Source organism: Urtica dioica, chromosome 4 (genome assembly GCF_054948205.1).
Source record: "Urtica dioica subsp. dioica isolate 48M chromosome 4, U.dioica_male_clone48M_v1_H2, whole genome shotgun sequence".
NCBI lineage: Eukaryota > Viridiplantae > Streptophyta > Magnoliopsida > Rosales > Urticaceae > Urtica > Urtica dioica.
The window spans coordinates 24,036,080-24,062,677 of record NC_142759.1 but is presented as its reverse complement, the minus strand read 5'-3'; the positions used below and the strand labels follow the sequence as shown (position 1 = coordinate 24,062,677).

The window sequence follows — 26,598 nt, the reverse complement described above, 5'->3', positions numbered from 1 at the left end:
TTTCTCCGATGCCGATTAGGCAACATGCCCTGACCCCAGAAAATCAGTGACTGGTTTCTATGTTTCTTGGCGATTCTCAGGTTTCTTAGAAGGCCAAAAAGCAAACCATCGTTTCCAAGAGTTTTGCTGAACCGGAGTATCGAGCTCTCGCCGCCGCTACATCGGAATTATTGTGGTTAAAATAGTTGCTTCTTGACTTCTCAGTCACGTCTAATAAGCCTGCTGTTTGATTCTGTGACAATCAAGCAACTGTGCAGATTGCTTCGAACCCTTCTTTCCGTAAGAGAACAAAGCATATCGAAATTGATTTGCATTTCGTTTGAGAGCATTTCAGTTCTGGGTCCATGAAGCTTCTTCTAGTTCGAACAGAGAACAAACTTGCGGACGTGTTTGCTAAACCTTTAGGTACTCCGTTATTGATCAGTCTCCTATCCAAGATGTCTCTCAAAGATCTTTGCGATCCATCTTGAGGGGGAGTGCTACGGGATAATTTGGTCAAACACCGAGCATAGTGGTCGGGCTCCCGAGCACCATACAAAATTCAGCACCGAACTCAGGTAAAATAGACCTAAGAGTTAACCACTGAAAAGGAACGATCCGTTCATAAGATAAGAACAAAACCTACCGATCAGAACTTCGGAGAGAAGAGAAGACCGTAGGTCAAAGACTAGTCAAACCAAAAGAAAACATGTTTCAACTCCTAATAACGCGCACATCAGCGTAGTAACCGCCCACCACTGTAAAAGGAAGATGGCAGTTACCAAAAACTACCAAAAACGTGGGACTGATCATCCCACGTTCACAAGAATAACCGTCAAAAACCCACGACCATATAGTGACGGAGGGGACCCCAGACGCATATAAATAAGAGATTCGAAGACAAAGAGAGGGAGGAAATTTTTTAGGCCCTTTTTGCTTTCTTTCACTTATAACCCTTTGTAAACATCGCTCTCTTACATTAGATTCGTCAGGGTTAGGAGTTAGTCTCGCCTGAATCATATCGATACTCGGAGTCCTCGTACTCAGAGCCTGTGTATTTTCGTGAGATATTGTTGTACTAATTTTACAGGTCAACAGTTGGCGCTAGAAGGAGGGCGCACGCTGAAGAATATGGCTAGTTCGTCCACACCCATGAACGCTGTCTCCAACTAGGAAACGGAGATAGAGCACCATAATCGCACCTTGCCTCTCACCTTGGAAGAAATAGCTGAACTTCTTCCGGAACCTAGCCTCGAAGAACAATTCAGGCAGATGCAAGAGCGTCTTTCAGTTCTAGAGGAAAGTAACAAAGAGTTGAAGAGGAGGTTGCAGGCGAGGAAAGTCACACTGCGAAGTGCAGTAGTGATCCCAGATGAAGAACCCTCGCACCGATCAGGGAAAGAACCCGCTGGGCAGGATCCGCAGGTTAAGAAACCTCGGAAACATGCTAAAGATCGGTATGAGAGGATGGAAGATGACTCTGAATCCGAGAAGGAGCATTCCGGTCAGGAAAAGATTCCTGATCGGTAGCAGCCCACTATGGATAAAAGTTGTTCAAACACTTTCTGAAATAGCATAGGAAGCTCGGAAACTGAAGACAGCGCGAGCACCAACAAAACAAATTTTAAAAGATTGGAGCGTCGAATTGAAGAGGTGGCCCTTGGCCAGAAGGAGTCTATCCCAAAAGTTGGAGAAGCTGTCTCCCCTTTCACGGCATGAGTGTTAGAACACCCGTTGCCTGATCGCTTCAGGATGCCAAGCATCCCAGTGTACGATGGAAAGACCGACCCGGGAGACCATCTAAACACTTTCTCTTCTTGGATGCTGTTGCAAGGGGCAGGACAAGAAGTTATGTGCAGGGTGTTCTCTATCACTCTAACTGGCTCAGCCAAAAGGTGGTATAGAAAACTAAAGCCAAACTCTATAGGATCCTGGAAGCAGTTATCCAGAAAATTCATGGAACAGTTTGTCGGCTCCAGCTCGGGGAAAACTCCCAAAAAAGGCTGCTGGCGGTGAGACAAGCCCATGATGAGTCGTTGAAGGATTTTATTAATCGCTACTCGGAGCAAGCTCTTCAGGTTGACGATCTGAATGAAGATTTTAAGCTCTTCGGGATCTCCTCTGACGTCCGAACTGAATCAGAGTTCTGGTTGTCACTTCAGAAGACTAGTCCAAAGGACTACAACGATTTCCTGAAGAGAGCTCAGAAATATATCAACGCGGAGGAAGCAAGGTTGGCGGCAAGAAAAGCAAAGCCACCGAAGAGTTACCGAGAAGAGCACAGGGAACGACAGTCTGAGGATAACCGCCCACCAAAGAAAAGTCGGTCTGGGGCAGGACCCCTGAAGCCTTTTTCCAGTAAGTTTGATAAGTATCATAAACTCAATACCCCGATAAAGGAGATATTTAGTCTTACACAGGATAAAGAAGATTTCCCTAAGCCAAGGCCGATCAAAAAAGATATCCCAAAAAGAGATAAAACAAAATACTTTGCTTTCCACGCGGATATTGGTCACCGCACTGCTGACTGTTTCAACCTCAAAGAAGCTATAGAAGCTTTGATCCGAAGAGGAGCGTTGAAGAAATTTAAGGCCGAGCAAGGGGATCAAGAGGATCGAAAAGGTGAGGCATATGCTGAAATCTCGCTCATAGTCGGAGGAGCACATGTGGGAGGAAACTCGAGGAGCGCTCAAAAGAGCTATGTAAGAGAGGCCTACGCGGGACCCCGACAAATCTTGTTTACAGCCGAACGAAAGCCTAACAAGATAGCCAAACCTAGCTCGGAGCCAATCACCTTTACAGCAGAAGATGCTCGGTGGGTAATGTTCCCTCACAACGATCCACTAGTCATATCAGCTCTTATCGGAAACAGAAATGTACACCAAATATTGGTGGATACTGGGAGTGCTGTCGATGTGCTCTATGAAGACACATTCAACAAAATGGGTCTTAAGCAAGACGCATTAGCTCCTTCCCCTGAAAATCTCTATGGTTTCACAGGGGACTCAATCCAGCCCAAGGGAATAATCTCACTCCCAATAACTGTGGGAGAGAACCCGAGAAGTAAAACCACTAACACTACATGGGTAGTAGTTCCAGGAAAATCTTCGTTCAACGCGATCATTGGCAGGCCAACTTTGCAATCCCTCGGGGCCATCGCTTCGGTGGAGTATTTGAAGATGAAGTTTCCGACCGAGCACGGAGTAGGTGAAGTAGTCGGAACTCAGGCTATCGCAAGAAGCTGTTATGCAAATTATCTCAAAGAGAGTCAGGACAAAGATGTCCACAAAGTTATGATGATCGACTCAGACTTCGACCAACGCCTTCCGAGTCGAGAAGAAATTGGCCCAGGAGATGAAGTCGAGGAGATCACTCCGGATCCGAAACAACCTGAGAAGAAATTCAAGATTGGAAAATATCTTGAATCAGGTACCAAAAATAACTTAATTTCTCTTTTTTCTAATAGCTTAGACGTATTTGCCTAGTCACAGTCCGACATGACAGGGATAGATCCTCAAATAGCATGTCATAGGTTAAATATAGATCCTAAGGAAAAACCTATTAGGCAAAAGAGAAGGGCCTTAAACTCCGAGAGGTATATAGCCTTAAAAGAAGAAGTAGATAAACTAATCTCTAACGGGTCAATAAAAGAAACTAAGTATCCAAAATGGGTAGCCAATCCCGTCCTGGTCAAGAAACCTAACGGGAAATGGAGAACTTGTGTAGATTTCACAGATCTAAACAAGGCTTGCCCAAAGGATAGTTTCCCAATGCCAAGAATAGATCAACTAGTAGACGCCATAGCAGGTCATGAAATTTTAAGCTTCATGGATGCCTACTCTGGGTACAATCAAATCCCCATGTATGGTCCCGACCAGGATCACACAGCATTTATAACTGACCGAGGGCTATACTGCTACAGAGTAATGCCCTTCGGATTAAAAAAATGCAGGGGCAACATACCAAAGATTAGTAAATCGTATGTTCGCTGAATAACTCGGGATCACGATGGAAGCATACATTGATGATTTACTGGTTAAAAGCTGAAAAATAAACGAACATACAGACGATCTTAGAAGATCATTCGAACTTTTAAGACGATATCGCATGAAACTTAATCCTCTAAAATGTACTTTTGGTGTCTCTGCAGGAAGATTCATAGGTTTCATCGTTCATGAACGAGGCATCGAAGTAAATCCAGAGAAGATCACAGCCTTATTGAACATGACACCACCGCAGAACATAAAAGAAGTACAAAAGTTGACAAGGTGCATAGCTGCATTGAGCCGTTTTATTTCAAGATCAACCGATCGAAGCATTCACTTCTTTAATGCGCTCAAAGGCTCTAAAGAATTTGAATGGACCAAGCAATGCAATGAGAGTTTCGAGTCTCTGAAGGAGCACTTGGCATGGCCTCCTACTTTAAGAAAAGTACAGGAAGGAGAGCCCCTAGAAATTTACTTAGCCGTATCGGAGCACGCAGTCAGCTCAGCATTAATCAAGAATGAGGGAAAACACCAGGTCCCGGTTTATTATACTTCGCGACGTCTCAACGAGGCGGAAGGAAGATACCCGGAGCTCGAGAAGCTAGCCTTCGCCCTCATCACCACATCTCGGAAGCTGAAACACTATTTCCTCGCGCATTCGATCACAGTTCTTACCAATTTCCCGCTCCGCCAGGTGCTGCAAAAACCCGATGTGTCCGGAAGATTAATGAAATGGTCGATCGAGCTAACACAATACGATATACGCTTCAGCCCCGGACCAACAATCAAAGGACAAGCAGTAACCGACTTCATTGCAGAATTCACGTACAGACCGATTGATTTCCTGGTTTGGGACATGTACGTAGATGGAGCAGCCAACGAAAAGGGGTCCGGAGTCGGGATTGCGCTATCCAGTCCAGAAGGAGATAAGGTAAAATTTTCTCTAAAATTCGATTTCAATGCTTCAAACAATGAAGCTGAGTACGAAGCTATGATACATGGGCTCCGAATAGCAAAAGATTTAGAAATCAAAAAGCTCAAAGTATATTCGGATTCTCAGTTAATTTTTAATCAAATGAAATTTGAATTTCAGGCAAAAGGCGAAAAGATGTCGCTATATGCCGAGAAAGCCAGAAACCTGGCAGACGAATTCGAACTTTGCGAAATCACCCAAGTCCCCAGAGTCATGAATGAAGAGGCTGATGCATTAGCGAAGTTTGCCACCCAAGGATCCGACTCGGAGTCAATCCCAGTAATCAAGATTGGGCAGCCTAGCATCGAGCAGACCCCCCATGTGCTTCAGGTCGATCAACGACGGCAAACTCCGATTAGGGAGTATTTGCAGCATGGAGCTCTGCCCAAAGATAAAAATGAGGCTAGAAGCTTGAAATTCAGAGCTGCTCGGTATTTCTTAGAAGGCCAAAATCTCTACAAAAGAGGATTTTCTCAGGCTCTCCTCAAATGTCTGGACGAAGACGAAACTGAATACACTCTCAAAGAGATCCACGAAGGGATATGCGGAAGTCACATCGAATGCGAGGCGTTGGCACAAAAGATCATCCGGCAAGGACTCTACTGGCCGACACTGAAAGCCGACGCTCGACACATGACACAAAGATGCGTCAAGTGCCAGAAGTTCTCTAACATCCGGAGGCTCCCTCCTAATCCGCTCATCTCCCTCTCATGCCTGATTCCATTCGCAGAATGGGGGATAGATTTAATCGGAGCATTGCCAACAGGCCGAGGTGGATGCTACGCGATTGTAGCCATCGATTATTTTTCAAAATGGGTCGAAGCCGAGCCTTTGAATAAAATAACTGCTCATGCAATTGAGAAATTTGTATGGAAAAACATTATTACTCGGTTTGGGATACCAGTCAAAATCGTATCCGACCACGGAACTCAATTTGACTGTGATTCCTTCAAAAGTTTTTGTGAAAAATATGGCATTAACAAAGTTTTTTCTACTCCAGTCAGACCACAGTCCAACGGATTGGTGGAGGCCGTCAACAAAACAATAAAACACGGCCTAAAAACGAAGTTAGACGACCAGAAGTCGGAGTGGGTGGATATGCTCCAAGAACTCCGCAACTGGCGAAATGCCTTTCTCTCTCGCATACGGTTCCGACGCGGTTATCCCGACCGACGTTATGATACCGACAGTGAGAAGAGAAAACTACTCAACAGAGGTAAACAACGAAATTTTGAGAATTAGTCTAGACTTGCTAGAAGAAAAAAGAGAAAAAGCCAGATTAAGAAATCTCGCTAACCAACAAAAAGTTACTCGGTATTTCAACAAGAAAGTCCGACCAAGATCTTTCAAAGTTGGCGACAAAGTCCTCAAAAGAGTTTTTCTCCACACCAAAATTCACCAAGAGGGAGCCTTCAACGCAAACTGGGAAGGACCCTACATCATCCGAGAAGACTTCGGAAACGGGGCATACCGATTACAACAGTTGAGCGGTGATATGGAGAAAAACCCTTGGAATGCCGAGCACCTTCGACGTTTTTATGTTTAAATATTTCCGTTTTAAAATTCAAAAAGCGGCTTGGTCGCATGTATTGTATTTGCAATTTCAAAAAGCAGCTTGGTCGCATGTACTTGTGATTTTCAGAAGTAATTATCCCTTGTTTACTCATATTATTCTACTCGATGCTTAGTAACATGGTTTTTACACATTCACGGCAAAATAAACTAGGCGGCAGGATAATTGGCAAACAGTTTCTTAAAATATTTTCTTCTTTAGAAAACTTAAACCGGTGAAACTATTGATTTAAATACTTTCTACTTAGTTATACTTTATTTTGCCAAGTTAAGAAAACTCAGATAAATGAACTCCGACCACAAAGAAATTATCTCAAAATCCAAGAAGGAAAAAATTACATATTAAAAGGATCCGACCACGGATCAATTGTTCAAGACCCAAACGGGTTACGAAAAAAAAAAAGAAGAAAAGACAAATAAAACTCCTTGTCCTAATCGCCTCCTCCCTCTAGATCGTCGCTAGCTCTTGACTCCGAATCCTCATCAAGATCCGTAGTATCCAAAGTAGGATTCTTCGGGCCGAGGATCCAAACATCTTCGTTTATCCCAGCGGTATAAAGATCATCGCGCATGTGCGATAATCCTCGGCAGCTTTGTACTCTTCCACCGCCGCCAAGCGAGCAGCCTCGAGATATGCTTGAAATTTCCGCGCAAGCTCTGACCGAACATTCGCCACTTCGTCCCTAGCCGCGTTCCTCTCCTTGAGAAAACGATCGTTCCGTTGCCTCAAAGATGTGAGCTCGGAACCTAGTAATCCGACGATGCCGACCACACCAATAAAGCTCTGTGGTGAACAAAAAGTTCAGCTCAAAAAAAAAAAAATTCAAGGAAAGGAAAAGAGATACCGACTAGATAAGTAAAAACGTACCGAAACCACGGAGTCGGTGACTTGGTTAAGCCTCTCTAAAGGCTCAGACCCCAGAACCGCCTGGACCTTCTCGGCAGGAAGATGCTCGTGAAGGAAGGCGACGATCGGAGTCAGGTGGTCGGATGCGGAAGAAGGCTCAATCAGGCTTTTGCCCGGAGAAGAGCTCGGATGTTCCAAGACCTTCGAAGAAGATGGAGTCGCCCGCTTACCAGCAGCCGAAGTCTTGGAAGCCTTAGTACGTTTCGGGTTAGGAGGGACTTGGTCGGGAACGGCTCTCTTCTTTGCCAACTGTGCGATCTCTGTTAAGAAACAAAAAGTAAGAACAAGAAAAGACTAGAACGTATACGATTTGATAAGAAATAAATAGAATGCTCACTCGAATATGGATAATAATAATACTGGTCAAGTAAGTCCGGGTCCGACAACACAAAAGTCGACCGATCAGCCTCCGAAACGTCAAAGATCTCGGAATGGAGAGGCCGCTCGTTCTCGGAATATTGCGGAAGAGAACCTGGAACCAAACATAAGATATATAAGGAACCCGGATATGAAATCTGATCGTACTTATCAAAAAAAAATTTGAACCAGAGTCACACCCAGTTCCGAGAATGAAGCTTTTATGGGGCATCTCTCATAGAAAACGTCCCCCTCAATCCAAAAGAAATATTCCTTCCAATTTTTATGGCTGGAAGGAAGGCGAGTAACAACTCTAGATTGATCGTCATGGGCCCGACCATAGTAATAACCGTGTTGCCCCGGAGCCGACTTAAGCGAATAGTGCTAAGAAAAATCCTCTAGAGTGACGGGGCGATCATAAACTTTCGCCCACAACACAACCATCCCAACAAAAATCTTATACACATTGGGGACGAGCTGAGTAGGAGACCATCCCAGGTCGGAGATAAACTGAGATATAAGGGGATGCATCGGCAATCCTCCGATTACATTCAAGATAGCCTTATTAAATGCTATCTTCCCGGCAGGGAGCTGATCGCCCTCTCATCTTCTGAAGGGGCCGAGATGATGATCCCCTCCGCGATCTCGAATTCCTCCCTCAGGTCTTGTATAGATCTCTCGGTAACCCGAGAAGTCCAAATCTTGGCCAAAAACTGGCCTTCCTTCCGTTCAAAAACCAAGGCCTCATCTTCCTCCTCCGGAAGATCTACCCTAAAAGTCCTCCCGCTCGGACCTAGAGCACCTTGAGAGTGTCCCTCTTCTCGGACTTGCGAAAGAGAAGGGCTCATCGTGTCACGAGGCTCCGACTCGCTTCTCCTCGAAGAAGCAGATGATGACGATATCTCCATGACCATGGTCTCCCTACACGACATGGAAGACGAGTCAAAAACCCTTTCTTCGTTATCAACCCCCTCGGACTCAAGACTGGGATAAACGCATGATTCATCATAAGCAATTACGGGACGGTCCCATACGATCTCGGGGACATGATACCAAACGCGACTCCCGAGGAAAGGGAATTTGGACCCATCCGACAAGATAACATTGTCGGGGTCAGGCTCCGATCGCCGAACAACACGGGGGTCGTAACTCAGATCAGGACGTGCAAGTCCTCCCATGTCCCTAAGGAAGTTGAGAAACTATGATCCCCAAAGTCCGAAGGGTCCGAATACGAGAAATAATATGAAGAAAAATGCAGATCACAGAGTAACAACCAAAAACGTGGGAAAATATCAGATTAATATCAAAGAAATCTCACCCGAAAGGTTGAAGGTCGGAAGATCCGGATAACAGACGAGGGAGTTGGGGGCACGGTCCGAATAGGCAGATCAAGCCGAGAACGTGCCGAGAGTAAAATTTAGGAGGAAATGTGGAATGAATCCAAAAATTCGGGAAAAGCCTTATATAAAGACAACGTGGACGGCTCAGATTAAGCTTGCCCAAGAAGCCACTCGAATCTGACCGTCAAAGCGAAGCAACGTAACGATTCAATACGATCAAAACCAAACGACGTCGTACGTCGCCTCGAACAAAAGAAGAATGTAGGGTTTGTACTCGGAAGACACCAAGACAAGCAGAGAAGCAAAGATGAACGCGGCCTCTTAAACCGCCGAAATAGTTCCTTACCATTTTTGCTAAAAATACTAAGTAACTGGAGGGCTGCTGTTACGGGATAATTTGGTCAAACACCGAGCATAGTGGTCGGGCTCCCGAGCAGCATACAAAATCCAGCACCGAACTCAGGTAAAATAGACCTAAGAGTTAACCACTGAAAAGGAACGATCCGTTCATAAGATAAGAACGAAACCTACCGATCAGAACTTCGGAGAGAAGAGAAGATCGTAGGTCAAAGACTAGTCAAACCAAAAGAAAACATGTTTCAACTCCTAATAACGCGCACATCAGCGTAGTAACCGCCCACCACTGTAAAAGGAAGATGGCAGTTACCAAAAACTACCAAAACCGTGGGACTGATCATCCCACGTTCACAAGAATAACCGTCAAAAACCCACGACCATATAGTGACGGAGGGGACCCCAGACGCATATAAATAAGAGATTCGAAGACAAAGAGAGGGAGGAAATTTTTTAGGCCCTTTTTTCTTTCTTTCACTTATAACCCTTTCTAAACATCGCTCTCTTACATTAGATTCGTCAGTGTTAGGAGAAAGTCTCTCCTGAATCATATCGATACTCGGAGTCCTCGTACTCAGAGCCTGTGTATTTTCGTGAGATATTGTTGTACTAATTTTACAGGTCAACAGTTGGCGCTAGAAGGAGGGCGCACGCTGAAGAATATGGCTAGTTCGTCCACACCCATGAACGCTGTCTCCAACTAGGAAACGGAGATAGAGCACCATAATCGCACCTTGCCTCTCACCTTGGAAGAAATAGCTGAACTTCTTCCGGAACCTAGCCTCGAAGAACAATTCAGGCAGATGCAAGAGCGTCTTTCAGTTCTAGAGGCAAGTAACAAAGAGTTGAAGAGGAGGTTGCAGGCGAGGAAAGTCACACTGCGAAGTGCAGTAGTGATCCCAGATGAAGAACCCTCGCACCGATCAGGGAATCGTGGTGTCACAGAGACAATACTCTTTGCAGCTGTTGGACAATTTTGGATTCCTCGAGTCTAGGCCTGTGAAGACGCTAATGGACTCTCGCATCACTCTCAACCGGACTAATGGAGCACTGCTTGAAGATGCAACCCAGTTTCGACGCCTTGTAAGAAGATTTTTGTATCTCACGTTGACCAGACCAGACATCACTTTTAGTGGTCACAAACTTAGTCAGTTTGTGTCAGCAGCTCATGATCAACATCTCTCAGTAGCACATCATCTATTACGATATGTCAAAGCTCACCCTGGACATGGTTTGCTTTACCCTTCCAGCTCTTCTACACAGCTGCGAGCTTTCTCCGATGCCGATTAGGCAACATGCCTTGACCCCAAAAAAACAGTGACTGGTTTCTATGTTTCTTGGCGATTCTCAGGTTTCTTAGAAGGCCAAAAAGCAAACCATCGTTTCCAAGAGTTTTGCTGAACCGGAGTATCGAGCTCTCGCCGCCGCTACATCGGAATTATTGTGGTTAAAATAGTTGCTTCTTGACTTCTCAGTCACGTCTAATAAGCCTGCTGTTTGATTCTGTGACAATCAAGCAACTGTGCAGATTGCTTCGAACCCTTCTTTCCGTAAGAGAACAAAGCATATCGAAATTGATTTGCATTTCGTTTGAGAGCATTTCAGTTCTGGGTCCATGAAGCTTCTTCTAGTTCGAACAGAGAACCAACTTGCGGACGTGTTTACTAAACCTTTAGGTACTCCGTTATTGATCAGTCTCCTATCCAAGATGTCTCTCAAAGATCTTTGCGATCCATCTTGAGGGGGAGTGCTACGGGATAATTTGGTCAAACACCGAGCATAGTGGTCGGGCTCCCGAGCAGCATACAAAATTCAGCACCGAACTCAGGTAAAATAGACCTAAGAGTTAACCACTGAAAAGGAACGATCCGTTCATAAGATAAGAACGAAACCTACCGATCAGAACTTCGGAGAGAAGAGAAGACCGTAGGTCAAAGACTAGTCAAACCAAAAGAAAACATGTTTCAACTCCTAATAACGCGCACATCGGCGTAGTAACCGCCCACCACTGTAAAAGGAAGATGGCAGTTACCAAAAACTACCAAAAACTACCAAAAACGTGGGACTGATCATCCCACGTTCACAAGAATAACCGTCAAAAATCCACGACCATATAGTGACGGAGGGGACCCCAGACGCATATAAATAAGAGATTCGAAGACAAAGAGATGGAGGAAATTTTTGAGGCCCTTTTTGTTTCTTTCACTTATAACCCTTTGTAAACATCGCTCTCTTACATTAGATTCGTCAGTGTTAGAAGAAAGTCTCGCCTGAATCATATCGGTACTCGGAGTCCTCGTACTCGGAGCCTGTGTATTTTCGTGAGATATTGTTGTACTAATTTTACAGGTCAACATAGAGTATTAGAGTAGTTAGTGTTATGGGTTATTAGTTAAGTTTGTTGTTAAGTTTTTTTTTTATCAGTCTTTTTGTATCAGTATAGCTTTATTTCTTTTTCTGTTTCTATCCACATGTATTAGTCTAGCTGATGTGGACAACTATTTTTCTTTCTTTGTTTGACTTGTGTATAAGTATTGTTTGGGTGGTTTAGTTCATATACACATATATTCAATATTCACTAGCAGAGCTTGGTTCTCATCTTCTTCTTTCTTGTCCTTTCGCTCTGGTTCGTCTTCCACAATACACAATATTAGGGAAAGGCTTAAAATTCTAAATGTGCGAGCTTACGTTCCATTTGTTACCAAAGAGTATTGAATACCTGTTATGCAATCCCGACGATTACTAAAGACTATTGAATACCTGTTATGCAATCCCGGCGATTTTCATTCTTGGTTGTCATTATCACGTTTGTTTTATGAAAAATCATCAAGATAACGTGACACTGAAGACATGTACGCTGGATTGTGTAAGTGTCTTAGTGTCAATCTCCCTTATCCATAAACTCGTAAGAAAAATTTAAGAATAAAATTAAATAAAGGACGCCGTAGAAAATCTCTCGAATATCTATTAGTGCCTAATTCGGTGGCATTAAGGACTCTTCGTAAAGCGGTATACTATTAAGTTTTATATAATAATAAAGTCAATTTCAAACTTGCTTTTAAGGAATTAGACAAATTTCGTTTATTTTGATGAATTAATTATTTATCGAAATTAACATATAGAAATGCTATAGACAATCATGTAAATTGTTATCTAATTAATGAGGGCACGTCATACTAGATTTAAACATGCTTAAATTATTGAAAAAATTGCAAATCCAACGTTTTAAGTGCTTTAGCTCGTGAAATTTTTCAAAAAAAAAAACCCTTTGAACTTGATTTTTGTGTCAATATTTAACATTACTATAAAAATAATAGAAGATTTATATCTAAAATTGAAATATGGTATTTCTCTCCATGTAAAATTAAAAAAAAAAAAAAAATTCACTATTCGAATGATAAATTTTGAAAAAAAAAATTACTGTTTGATTTTACATAAATTTTATAATAAAGCGACAAAAATTGTATCATAAAGTTTTGAGTTGGAGATGATCTTAGTAATATATTCATCAATTTTAATTTTTTGATTGATTTTTGGTAAATAACTTACAAATATAGTAGTAATATTGATGTCAATATCACTTTATTGAGTTTTTAGTGAATGAGTTAGAAAATGATATTACAACTTCAAGAATTGGTAAGATACTTCCACTTAGGGACGACATTATTACCGAATATCCATTCACTTGCCCATTACTCGTTCGTAACGGGTCGGGTAATACCCGTTCAAAATAGGTTAACGGGTAATATCCGTTAACATTTAAACGGGTACGGATACATGAAACTTTTATCCGACCCGTTAGCCCGAATCGTTATGTTTTTTTTTAATAAATTAGATACCTTCCAATCATTTAACTTCCTTAAAATCAGTTATTTTTACTTATAAATTTAAATTTGATTTAGTGTTCCCACTTTAAATTATATTTTGACTCTAAAATGTAGTTTTTAATTTATATTTACACTTTTTGAGTAGTTAATTTTATTTGTTTTTTTAACTTTTTTTTTCAAACCGGATTAATGGGTAACTGCTATTGAAATTTCACACCCTCTACCCGACGGATATTACCCGTTATCCGATCTATTTGAAAACACGAGTTAACAAATACTTTTTCTAACAAATACGAGTATCGGTATAAGTGCACAACATCTTTAATGGTTTAACTAAATGTATTAGCTCTATTTGTCACATAGATTTTTTTAGAGCTAAATAGTTAAGCAACTAGCTTAATAGAGCCAATTTGCTTAGATTTGCTTAGCTAAATCAATAGCCAATATGCAAAACAACGGTTAAGCAACTAGCTAAATATTTTTGATATTTACAAGCAAATCCCTACAATTGTTAAGCAAGAAACCATTAAAGATGCTCTACCAATAACCGATGCCATTCTCCACTCATAGCCATCATCAATTCATTTTGTTTATCTTTATTTCTATTTTTTTTTTAACAATACCTGTCAACAATCCTTTCATAAATAGGACAAAAATTCCCTTGAAAGAAAAAAAAATAGAAGTTAAGTTGTGTGTTATTTATGTCTCGTTAACTGTTTGTGAAAATGCTTCCACGAACACAAGTAACAAATACTTTTTCTAACAAATACTGTTTGTGAAATTTCACACCCTCTACCCGACGGATATTACTCGTTATCCGATCTATTTGAAAAAACGAGTTAACAAATACTTTTTATAACAAATAAGAGTATCGGTATAAGTGCACCCGCTAGAGCATCTTTAATGGTTTAGCTAAATGTATTAGCTCTATTTGCCACATAGATTTTTCTAGAGCTAAATAGTTAAGCAACTAGCTTAATAGAGCCAATTTGCTTAGATTTGCTTAGCTAAATCAATAGTCAATATGCAAAACAATGGTTAAGCAACTAGCTAAACATTTTTGATATTTACAAGCAAATCCTTACAATTGTTAAGCAAGAAACCTAATGATGCTCTACCAATAACCGATGCCATTCTCCACTCATAGCCATCATCAATTCATTTTGTTTATCTTTATTTCTATTTTTTTTAAAAAAAAATTATTATTATTTTTTTTAACAATACCTGTCAACAATCCTTTCATGAATAGGACAAAAATTCCCTTGAAAAAAAAAAAAAGAAGTTAAGTTGTGTGTTATTTATGTCTCGTTAACTGTTTGTGAAAATGCTTCCACGAACACAAGTAACAAATACTTTTTTCTAACAAATACTGTTTGTGAAATTTCACACCCTCTACCCGACGGATATTACCCGTTATCCGATCTATTTGAAAAAACGAGTTAACAAATACTTTTTCTAACAAATACGAGTATCGGTATAAGTGCACCCGAGCATCTTTAATGGTTTAGCTAAATGTATTAGCTCTATTTGCCACATAGATTTTTCTAGAACTAAATAGTTAAGCAACTAGCTTAATAGAGCCAACTTCCTTAGATTTGCTTAGCTAAATCAATAGACAATATGCAAAACAATGGTTAAGCAACTAGCTAAACATTTTTGATATTTACAAGCAAATCCTTATAATTGTTAAGCAAGAAACCTAATGATGCTCTACCTTCTCCACTCATAGCCATCATCAATTCATTTTGTTTATCTTTATTTCTATTTTTTTTTAACAATACCTGTCAACAATCCTTTCATAAATAGGACAAAAATTCCCTTGAAAGAAAAAAAAATAGAAGTTAAGTTGTGTGTTATTTATGTCTCGTTAACTGTTTGTGAAAATGCTTCCACGAACACAAGTAACAAACGTAAACCACTGATCACGCTTTCGTGTTGATTCGGACCTTGTGTTCGAGCAGTTAATTATATATATTTTTGTTTTTCTCTCAACCAGGGCCGGCCTAACCCTTAAGCGGGTTAGGCAATTGCCTAAGGCCCCCAAAATATTGTTGAGTAGAAAGTAGGCCCAAAATTTGAGTGAATATAGATTCACTTTGTTCCAGCTGATGCCAAAATTTTAAACAAATAAAGGCCGAAATATTATTATTTGTCTGACGAAAAGCTTTCTCATATACCGAGCCAATGTTGCTTTTGACTGATTTGATAGTCTAAGCTAATAATGAGTATTCTTTCCCTAAAAAATGTCCTTGTACAGTTAAACACTCGTGAAAACACTTAATAATATAAAGATAAATCACAAACATGTACAATACTATATTGGGAGTTGGGACTATTAATCTACAATTCTACATCAATACCTAAACAATATTTTACACGCCAATGCATCATTGTATGCATTTTTCTTCAAAAAAAGTCAATGGGAGCTAGAGACAAAAACAATTTAGGAATTTCCTAATAATTACATATTATAATCTTGAAACCAAAACAATTTAGGAATTAAATCTCACATAATTATATATTATATTTTAAAAAACGTTATCAAGCTATCTTCTAATATCAACTTAAGTTTTCCTATGATGAATTTTTAAATATGTATGTTACTTAAGATTTTAGGGTTGAATGATAAAAATAAAATGAGATGCGAAAAAACACGTACATTTAGAAAGCGCGAAAGACTATAAAACAACACTTTGGGGATCGCATAGCTTTATAAAGTGCAAGAATCAAACGGAAAATATAGCGACAGATTTAATTAAAGACGTGTATTATTTAGATTATTATGATTAAATATTATTATTATTATTTTAACATTTTTTTTTAAAAAAGCCTAATTATTTTTTTTCGCTTAAGGCCCGTATACGTTGGGCCCTAAGCTCTCACAAATTGTTTGTGAAAAAAGCAAAAAACAGCAACCGCAAATCACACTGATGAATGAAGAACGGACACGTGGCAGGAAATGGGCTCCGTCACCATCTCCGAACAGGTAACGTGTCCCCCTGAATTTTGGGGTCTGAGGCACACACACACATCGGTTTTGCGCTTTTCACTTGTGATCAAGAAATGGGTTCTACTCTTTTACACCCTTTAGTTGGGTATTATGTTGGAACAGTTTTAAGTTAAAACCCAGTTTATTCATTGTAATTTTGACCTGAAGAATCTGCTTTGTTTTATGTCGTGATTTGGAGAGGGGTCTGTATTTAGAGAATTTTTGGCTCATTAGGCTGAATTTTCTTTTGGCTATTCAAAGTGTGTTTTCATTTGGAGTTCTGAATCGAGCATAAGAATTTATTATACATCAATAGGAGCTGTTGGAATTGCTTTGTTTATCTTACTTTAGTTGTGTGCTATACACGTAAATTTGGAACAATGTTACCTGAAGCCTAGTCAATAATCAGCTAGAGGTTTGCGTAAATGATTGTTATAAGTTTTCATATAAAAAGTTGGACATGGAAGTTATTGTTTGATATAGTTGTATGTAATCACAATCTAAATGTAGCTAATTCTAGAGTTCACTTCACTTTGTCTATTCCTCACAAGTTTTATTTAGTAATTTTGATTGCCTAAGATACTCTTTACTATGTTTAATGGTTATCATATATGCCCAGGTTGGTGATGGGACCACCACCATTGTCATGCAAGAAAGATTATGTTTAGCAAAGTCTGAGCGTTTAATAGAGGACAGCGTTCTTGCTTGCCTTATTCTTACCCAGGACATGGTAATGTTATTCTCTATAGGGTGGTTGAAACACGTACTACCACGCCAAGCTCGACGAAGAAAATAATATAATTAAAAATTCGAAGAAAAGATGTCGATAACGAAAAGGCAGCGACAAATTCGTTGGCTGACTTAGATGCGCATTTGGAGGATGAATAAAAGATCAGGTTGATTAATCAATCGAGTAGGATTGAAAGCAAGTACTCGTCGATTGCTCAGCAGCTTCGGGGTTGTGGCGAGGGTTTTTTCTGGTGCATTCGACTACCGGCATGAACGTTGTGCGCGGCGGTTAAGACAGGGGTGCTCGCAGGGTTTTGGACGATCTGGCTCCAGAGGAGCAAGTGTATATTCGAAAACAAGGAGTGGAACGAGGAATCGCTACAGGAGGTTTTCAACGGTCTCATCGCGCTATGGCTACACAGTCTAAGCAAAGCATTCAAGAATTAATATTCGGCGGATCTTCAGAAGGACTGGGCCAGCGCCATCTAATCAGAGTCGTTATTGTCTTTTATCTTGTCATACATCTCCTGATTGAGGGATGGGAGCTTTTTTGTTTTCAGCTGTCTTTTCTATCCCTGTGTATAAAACTCCCTGCCAAGTATTTTTGGCTGATGTTTCAGGTTTACTTTTGCCTTTTCGGGTCCGCGTGCTAGTTTGGTGTGGGATCTGGGGGCAGGGTTTTTTCCCGTCTCATTCTTTTTTGTAATACTGGCTTTCGCCACTATCAATAGAAGGGTTCGTTTAAAAAACAAACAAAAAAAGGCTCAGAGAAATTATTTTAGGAAGAAAAAAAAAATTAGAAGAAACAATGAAGATAGACGAATTCATTAAAGAGGAGGTCCATGATTGATCGAGAAGTAAAAGGATGTTGAATCTTCACGTTATCACGCTAAAGCATGAACCAAAGAGTGACTCTTGAGTGCATTGAAGCCTTTTGACTGACCGATTAAATGGCATGCTCGCCGAGAAAGTCTCAGAGGCCGTTTCCGATTCCCATTCCTCGAATCTGCTGCAAGCAACGACCTCCTCACAGAGAAAATCTGTGAGCTTGTCTAGCACAGTCTCCGAACCAGGGATCTAAGACGAATTTTGGTATTTTCTCCGTGAAAAGATTGGTAAATTCAGAAGATTCGATGGGTGCAAATCGTAAACAGATCCCGGAATTTTTCGGCGAGCATGTAATTCATCGGTTAGTCGGAAAGCTACAATATCCTGCAACCGCCTCCAAGAGTCACTCTTCGATGCATACTTCAGCCTAGTATCACGATGATCCAATAACAATCTGCTTCTTCTCAGTTTTCGTACATTCTCCTTGATGTTTCCGTCTATATTCATTGTTTCTTCTACAGTTTTCATAATATCACTTGTCAAACTTTCAAGGTTGTTTCTTTTCGCTAGAGCATCCTTAATGTCAAGAGATCCAGTGGATCGGAAACTACAACTCATACTTTTCTGCAACCATAACGTCGAATTTCTCCGTGAGACAAAACAGATTTTTGAGATCTCTCAATCAGTTAAACATGCCCATCTCTTATTCATCCTTCCGTTGTACGTTGTAGTCGTTTAACATATTGTTGTAGTCGTTTAACATAGTCTTTTTCTCAGACGAACTTTTAGTTCCTCCTTTTCTTTCACCGTTGGCTTTTTCTTATCTAACATATTGTTTTCCGACCTTAGAGGGTACTCCTTTTTCCTCTCACCTCTCGTGGTTTCTCTTATGCGTTTCAACGCACCTATAAAGTATTATTATCGTATCCCGAGTAAAAAAAGACTGACAGAAATTGCAGCTATCATTAAGAATGTGCTGAGACCATTGTTGAAGAGATTGTTTTGTGAGATTTTATGAGGCGACAGTGTTCACACATGAAAAAACTAATTGTTCGTTTGAAAAACTAAGAGATTTAACATAGCGAGAGTTAAAATGACTTACTTGTCAGCAATGACTCAACATGATCAGAGCCGGTGATCAGAAGTCAGTACCAACATGAATGGTGCTGAAGTGCTGGTACACAATTAAGCTGTTGCTTTGACTGTCTATTGCTGATAATTTTTCTATGCATTGGTTTCAGATTCGTAAAATCTACGTGGAGGCTCGCTCTCAAGTTTGTGCTTCTTATCGTCTGCCATGATTTTTTGTCCAGGTTTTTTAGTGTCTTTCATTTTTTTTTCTTTCTTTCTAATACTCACAGATTCATTAGTTAGGTTGAGTTACCAATCTCAATTGTTATAAAAGATCCCATCTTCATTCTGTGGTGTTAGATATATTCATGAAAAAATGCAGGAACTATATTGGAAATTGAAATTACCGTGGTTCCGTCCACGTTCTAAAAAAAAAAATTGGAAATTGAATAATTTGACGCGGGGAAATAAAATTATCAATTTTGAATATTACCAATTAAGAAAAAAGAGAGAATGGCTGGACAAGATATAGATGGATCAACTTTGGAATGAGGTCTTTTTTTTTTAATCCAAACAGCCACAAGCAACAAGTCAAAGGAAAAGAAAAAGCACTCATAAAACAGCAAACAAGTGTCTAACGACAGAGAACCAGAAAAGCATACATTCAACGAACCATCTGAAGGGGAAAACAGGAAATACAAAATTACATCTAGGTGTGACTCCCACCAAATTTAAGGCCATAAAATGCAGGTTTGAGTCAGATATGGGTTCCAGTGCGACGCAGTAAGAACTATTCATATATACTACAGTGTCATCCTGTTTCATCAGAAGAAGCATATAAGATAGAGTTACTAAGACATGTAAACTAACACCACTGATATTCGGCAAAAACTGTCACGTTCTCCTGATTATTTGATTAAAAAAGACATACCTTTTCTTCAGGATTTTCATATCATGTGCGTTGTTAGATGGATTTCCTTTAAGCTGTTGAACTCGTGATGGTGAAAACGAGGGCATGCGTCAACATGCAGATACTCCAAGTTTGGGCACTTTAAGGTGAAACTGAGATTGTTGAAGATTTTCAGATTTGGCAGTTTTGAAAGGGTCAATGTCTTCAAACTCGGAAGCTCAATGCTGAGGGGAGTGATATCATCTTCATCTCCGATAACCTCGTCCATGTTGCGGCATTCTTCTACCCAGAGATACTCAAGGCATGGTAGAGATCCAATGACCGAAGCAGAGAAGAAGTACCTCAACATATGACAATCGATCACCCAGACTTGCTCGAGGTTACCGAAATCCGCGAACCGAGATGGGCCTTTCCATATCTTCTTAAGCTGTAATAGATACACCAGCTTCATTTCCTTTAATTTTCCCATGTATTTCTGCTGCTCTTGACCTTCCTGCCATGCGAAAATCGCTTTCAGATTGCTCGTGCTCACATGAAGTTTCTCCAGATTACGCAGCCTCTTCATCGACCTCTGCGGCAAAACCGAGCCATTAAGAAAGACGCATTGTGTCACTGATAAGAACTCTAGATTCTTAAAAGTTTCCTCCGGGAGTTCCTTGTCGCAAATTTCCATGATTCCCGAATCCTGGATGTGGAGCTCTCGCAAGCAGTCAAACACCGCCGGAGCTTCTGTGCCTCTGTTCTTGAATATGCAAGGAGTTAAGGAAAGGTTCCCCAATGTCAGAGACTTCAAGTTCACCAAACGCCCTCCACTCTGTTCTGTGAACATGTCTACACCTCTCGAATGCACGTAGCTCAGCTTCTCTGCTTTCTTGGATAGGTCGGAGAACCAACTCGGCAATTTGTCCAGCGAAGTGTCGAGGAGCAACGTAGGAACACCGGTCCGCTGTGCTGCGGACTCCAGCCTGGTTTTGCGGATCCGGCAAACGCATATGTCAAATTTCAACCGGCTGAGATTGATTTTGTCCCTCAACACTCTCGGCTGCCAAATATCAATAGATGGTGAGGGGCTATTAATGATGTCAACCTCCAACACTGTCAGGCGGGGCAAATTGAGCAGCTCGGCGAAGCTCGCGCTCCCCATCTCTCCGTCTCTCCACTCTGCGAAGCTCCCTTTCATATACAGCTCTTCCAGGTATTCCAATCCCGACAGCACGGCCGATGGGATTCTTCTGAGTTCCATACTCATGGTCAGATCAAGAATTCTCAAATTCCTCAGATTTCTCAACCCGTCCGGCAATTCTTCGATTTTTGATTCCCTGAGGCTGAGAATCGCGAGCATCCTCAGCGATCCGATGTTTGGAGTTTTGGTGAAATGACATCGATCCAGGTTTAGTACCCGCAGCTGCAGTAAGGATCGATATGGCAAAGGCAGCGACGAGGCTCTGGTTCCACTCAGGTCCAACAACCTGAGAGAATTCATCTTTTTGAAGAAGGTACTAGAAATTTCGCACAGATTCTCGTTCTCCTGCAACAGCAGGGTACGGAGTTTCGTGCAGTCTGGGGATCGAGGAAGCTCTCGAATCTTGTTGGATACGGCAGCGATCGCGGTGTAGACTCCGTATGATTCCCTTGAAGGCCATTCCTGCGGCTCGTGATTCGACGTCTGTACGATGAAAATATCTCTTCCTTTTCTGTCGTCTTCTGGTGAAAGCTCACGATCTTGTGACACGATCAGGATGGCGACGTCGCGCATGACATTGTGCATTTTGACCTTTTCTTTTGTAGTATCTCGGTCGCCGCCACCCAGCAACAGTCCCGACCTTTTCAGCTTGTCTGTAATATTTTCAGTTTTGGTTCGTGCTTGGTGTATCGTGGCAGCTTCAGGGAAAAATCCGAAGCCAAAGCCGTACCTCGCCAGATCTTCCTTGGCGATGCGGTGGTCTTCAGGGAAGAGGCAACACAACAGGAAGCACCTCTTATGATTGTTTCCCAAGTAGTCGTAGCTCAGTTTGATAATATGAAACATTTTTTTTCATAAATGTATCGTCAGGATGTATGGATGCTCGGAGCTGGACGAGAGCTTTTCTCCACTGAGTTTCTGTCTTGTCTTCCAAAGCTTTTGAAACTGAGACGAGGGCTAAGGGAAGCCCATCGCACCCGTCCGCCACCAAATCCGCGACTTCCTCAAAACCGGAAAAGTCAGTACACGCAATCCGCTTGAAGAAGAATCTGGCTTTTTCCTTGGAACAAGTCTCCAAAAGGATCTTCTGGCTGCACATCATGCTACGGCAAACATCCTTGCTTCTGCTGGTGAGAAGTATCTTGGAATCGTACTCCACGAGGTCTGCCTCTTTGGGAATCCAGACCACGTTCGAGTTGAGCTCTTCCCACAGATCATCCAGAATGAAGAGAACCTTCTTATCCCGCTTGATTTTGTCCTTGATGACACGCCCCTTCACTTCCGAGCTGTGGCCAGCTTCGAGAGTGAGGCCGAGATAGTCTGCGATCTGCTCCCCGATCTTTTTAAGATCCGGTGAGCGTGAGACGGTGAGATGAACAACGTGATTGAAGAGCTTCTCGTTTTCTTTGGCCATCAGCGCCGCTCTGTTGACCAGCGTGGTCTTGCCAACACCGGGCATCCCATACACACCGATCACTCTGGACGTTCTGTCCCGTAAAGCTAGCATGACCTTGTCCAGAGCCGTCTTCGTCGATGAGAACATCGTGAAGTTCTTATCGACCACCAGTATCGCAGCCAGATCTGGCCGCAGAACGGGGCGGGGATCGGAGACTACGTCGAAGGACTTCTCAGCCATGATGGTGTCAAATCTTGTGGTGAGACGGTCAACCACGTCAATATCCGTCCACCACCCAAACCAACCGATGTTCGATGCATCGGTCGGTCTCTTTTCGTAGTCGCCCAACAGATCCTCGCTTCTGCTCAGCCAAGCCGCCACTTCCTTCTTAATCACATTGTCATTCTCAATCGCTTCTTCAACTTTTTTCTGCACATCGTCTCTGCGAGCAGTCAGAGCCACCGATTTTCCCTCGAGCAGTGAGCGCTTTTTTTTCATGGTCTCTTAAATAGAAATAAAATGATTTTGCTGTGTCCCGAAAAAGGACAATGCTGGCAATGACTACAGCTGTGATTGCGGCAATTGCGGCGTCTGACACCATTGCTAAAGAGAGTTGATTTTTCGCTTTTAGTTTGTGTTGTACTGCAACATATAGATAAGTTTTTGATGATCGTTCCCCAAAGCAATTACAGAGGTTATTTAATCTCAACCCCATGCGTTAGATAAGAAGTTGACTTTGAACCATACGTAAGATATTCTTAAGGTATTGTCTGGCGGGTTAATAATTATCTGGATGGTCTATCTGCTACGTGATTAAAATATGACAATTGTTGTATTTATTTATCCCCCGAGTAACGACTATAATCTCTCTCAATTTATTATTTCCTTCAAAACCACATCTCTTTGATGCCTTACTTCTACCAAAACAGAGCTTTTTTTTTTTTTTTTTTCATTTGTTAAAAATTCATGCAGTACTCGTCATTCATGTTGGAAGCATCTGTTCGCACCAGTCACTATCATAGTCAAAACGAAGTAGTTTATTAAAATAGTAGCCAATCTATTAGTTTATTTAGCTAAATAACCAATATTACACGTAGTACCAAAAATACCCTTTTCTCAACCCAAACCCTAACCAGCCTCTAATCCTCAGTATCAGCCTCCTCAGATCACAGCACCGGACGGAGGCGGAGGAGGAGGAAAACGACCAGAGCCGCTACCGGAGGCCTCGCCGTGCCTCTCTCGGTGAACGGCGGCGATCTTGGCACGAGCCTCGGAGATCGCGTCCCTCCTCTCCCGGAGCCCCTCCGCGTCGAGCCCCTCCAACGGGAAGTTCCACCAGTCGAGAACCTCGTCGTCGTCGCCGCCGCCGTTCAGAGTCAGATCTCCGAGGTCCCTCTGGAGGGCTCTCTGGGCGTCAAGGTCTAGGAAGAGGCCGTCGTGGCGCTGGCTGAGTTCGGCGTCAAGGTCTATGGTTAATCGTATTTACTATTGTTCTTGTTACGGTAAATAAGATTTACTGTTGTTCTTGTTACGATAAATAAGATTTACTATTGTTCTTGTTACGATAAATAAGATTTACTGTTATATTTACCATAGAAACGAATGATTTACTCAATGGTTAATATGATTTACTGTCAGATTTTTAGTCATCGATTGTTCACGGAAATAATTAGTAAATCGTATTTACCGTTAGATTAACTAGTCATATTTACCATAGAAACGAATGATTTACTCAATGGTTAATATGATTTACTGTTGGATTGTTAGTCCTCGATTGTTCACGGAAATAATTAGTAAATCGTATTTACTGTTAGATTAACTAGTCCTCATCTCTGATAATTTTTCTGTTAGATTAACTACAAAATGTTACGGTAAATAAAATTTACTTTTATTCTTGTTACGGTAAATAATATTTACTATTTTCTTATTACGGTAAATAAAATTTATTGTTTTCTTGTTACGGTAAATAAGATTTACTATTGTTCTTGTTACGGTAAATAAGATTTACTATTATTCTTGTTACGACAAATAAGATTTAATGTAGTTTTTGTTATTATTAATTATATTTACTAATTTTTTTGTTATGGATGATATTATTTACTATGATAGTTAATAATATTAATCTAATGGTATAATTGGAATATTGGAATGTTGTCATGATAAATTGGCTATTTTCCTAAATATGTTAATAGTTTGGCTATAATTTTAAAGTATGGGTGTCATTTTGGCTACTTGTTTTCTCAGCCTCTTTGGGATTTTTTTAATTTAAGAATTTAAAGAGAAAAACCTCGAGTTATTTTAATTTTATTACTGTTTTTTTTCTTATGTCTTTTATTTGTTGATATTGTGAAAATGATTAATGAATTAGGGTATTTTTGCTCTTAAGACGTGTGTATAATAGTCAAGGATTGAACTTGTGTGTTTATGGTTCAAAATTGCAAAAATTGTGAACAAATATTGCTGCATAATTTTCAACATAAAAGATAAGTTTCATACACATGTTTTTATATTTTATTGTGAATATTATTTATAAATGATGACTTCATGCTTGTTTTATTTTATATTTTTATCTTATAAATATCATTGTATAGATTATAGGGAAATTTCTCTAAATATGAGTAAAAAAAGGGTTTTGACTTTTTTGACTTTTTTTCAAACATGTCACAAAATAGGACTTCGTAATTAATTTGCATTTATGTACTTACCATTTTATCCCCGTGAACATTAAAATTTAAATAAGAAGTCACGAAATGTCATGAAAAGTCGGATTTTATGCTGAAACGGGCCCACTTATTAAGCCCACTTTACACGTAAGCCCAATTCAATTTCCCACTTACCTTGCCTCCACGTCACCTTCCTCTTCATTTCTTCATTCACCCAAGACAGTTTAACCAGGAGAGAGAGAGAGAGAGAGAGAGAGAGAGAGAGAGAGAGAGAGAGAGTGTGTGTCACGACCCGCGAGCGACAGCTCGCCCACGAACCGCGACCGATCAACTCAAATCTATACATAACTCATAATATAAACACATTAATTAAGCATAATATCTCATAAGATTATATAATAAAATAGTTTGCGAAAATTCGGGGAAATTTTTCGCTTTTATAACTTAGAGTCTTATAGCGACTCCTATACAAATATGTTCCGGAACGTTTCAACAGAAGACACTAACCCCCGATTAAGAAACCCCATAGCCCATAGGTCAAGGCAATACGCGCTCGGTCTCGGTCTTCAATCTCGTGTCTCGCTTACCAGTTTTTCCCTTATCTACATTACCAAGGGTCATAAAACTATGAGTCGATTGACTCAGTAAGTGAGAGTCTATCTATAAAGTAAAACGACTAATGCCATGTGACGTGCAAACAAATATACAAGAATGCAGAATGCAGATACATATGATTCAAGAGCATGCCTAACGCGGGACCTCGCTCTACGCTATCACTTGCCATTCCACAAGGTTATACAACATCCACTGCTATAACCCTTGGAATGACAAGAAGCCAACCTCAGACTTCGAGCATTAGTCATCAGTGGCTTAGAGTTTTAAGACTGTCTGGGATCCACTAGTAGTACCATCTTCATTTGGGCGCCGGCGCTACGTGTCGTCATGACACAGCAAATGGGCTCGCCGGGGCGACCTTTCCCATTGCTAGAACGGGGTGCTCTCAGCAGCTCCCGTGGAGTACTCAGCGCCATCAGGACCGTCTTAGTCCTCAACACGAGTCGGAACTCGTGGGTACCACCGACAACATTATTTATTGTTTGGATACTCTAGCTTATAGAGTATACAACTAATTACAAACAGGAGAGCGTCTCGGGATAAATCCCGAAAGAATTATGGTTTCCCTTTCATGCTCGTTAAGTGTTTTAGATTGAAGACTCAGGATGTGACTCCCGGTACTTCTACCCTCGGCTCGAATCCGAGAGTCTAACATGCTCTCCTGTCACCTCCGATCTAGCCAAACTCTATGGTTAGCAGAGGGATCTAACAACAACAAAGCAACAACGTGGCTGGTTCAAGTTAGCGTTTGAACCTAACGGGCGTACCCGAACTAAGTTTTCAAGCAAGAGTGGCCGAAGCCTTAACTTTCAAGTTTATTCATTTTAGGGCTTTCACCTACTCTTGTTTACTAACAAGTAAATGCACAAACAAACAGGGTTATTCCCTTGGTAAGTAGTTGACTTATGTCTCCTCACTT

General features: G+C 41.0%; 2 protein-coding genes across 2 annotated transcripts; one reads left to right on the top strand and one right to left on the bottom strand.

The window, feature by feature from the left end:
• The first annotated feature begins 4,203 nt into the window (after nucleotides 1-4,203).
• LOC149401325 (uncharacterized) lies at nucleotides 4,204-6,573 on the top strand. The gene is made up of 3 exons (XM_089610666.1): nucleotides 4,204-4,896; nucleotides 5,074-5,727; nucleotides 6,511-6,573. Exons 1-3 carry the CDS (start codon nucleotides 4,204-4,206, stop codon nucleotides 6,571-6,573), a joined length of 1,410 nt encoding a protein of 469 aa, XP_089466792.1.
• A 13,453-nt stretch (nucleotides 6,574-20,026) lies between these two features.
• On the bottom strand, nucleotides 20,027-22,899 carry LOC149401324 (putative disease resistance protein At4g27220). Its single transcript, XM_089610665.1, is given in 3 exon segments — nucleotides 20,027-20,104; nucleotides 20,187-21,864; nucleotides 21,866-22,899. Coding segments are annotated over 3 exon segments (2,790 nt in total).
• Between the last annotated feature and the right edge of the window lie 3,699 nt (nucleotides 22,900-26,598).

What these genes read in the sequence shown, in the direction of transcription:
- LOC149401325 (XM_089610666.1), top strand. Translation starts at nt 4,204, where the DNA reads ATGACACCACCGCAGAACATAAAAGAAGTACAAAAGTTGACAAGGTGC. An exon ending in CCAGTCCAGAAGGAGATAAG is followed by an intron (nt 4,897 to 5,073) that starts GTAAAATTTTCT and finishes AAAGGCGAAAAG; the next exon opens with ATGTCGCTATATGCCGAGAA. An exon ending in GAGGTGGATGCTACGCGATT is followed by an intron (nt 5,728 to 6,510) that starts GTAGCCATCGAT and finishes AAATTCAAAAAG; the next exon opens with CGGCTTGGTCGCATGTATTG.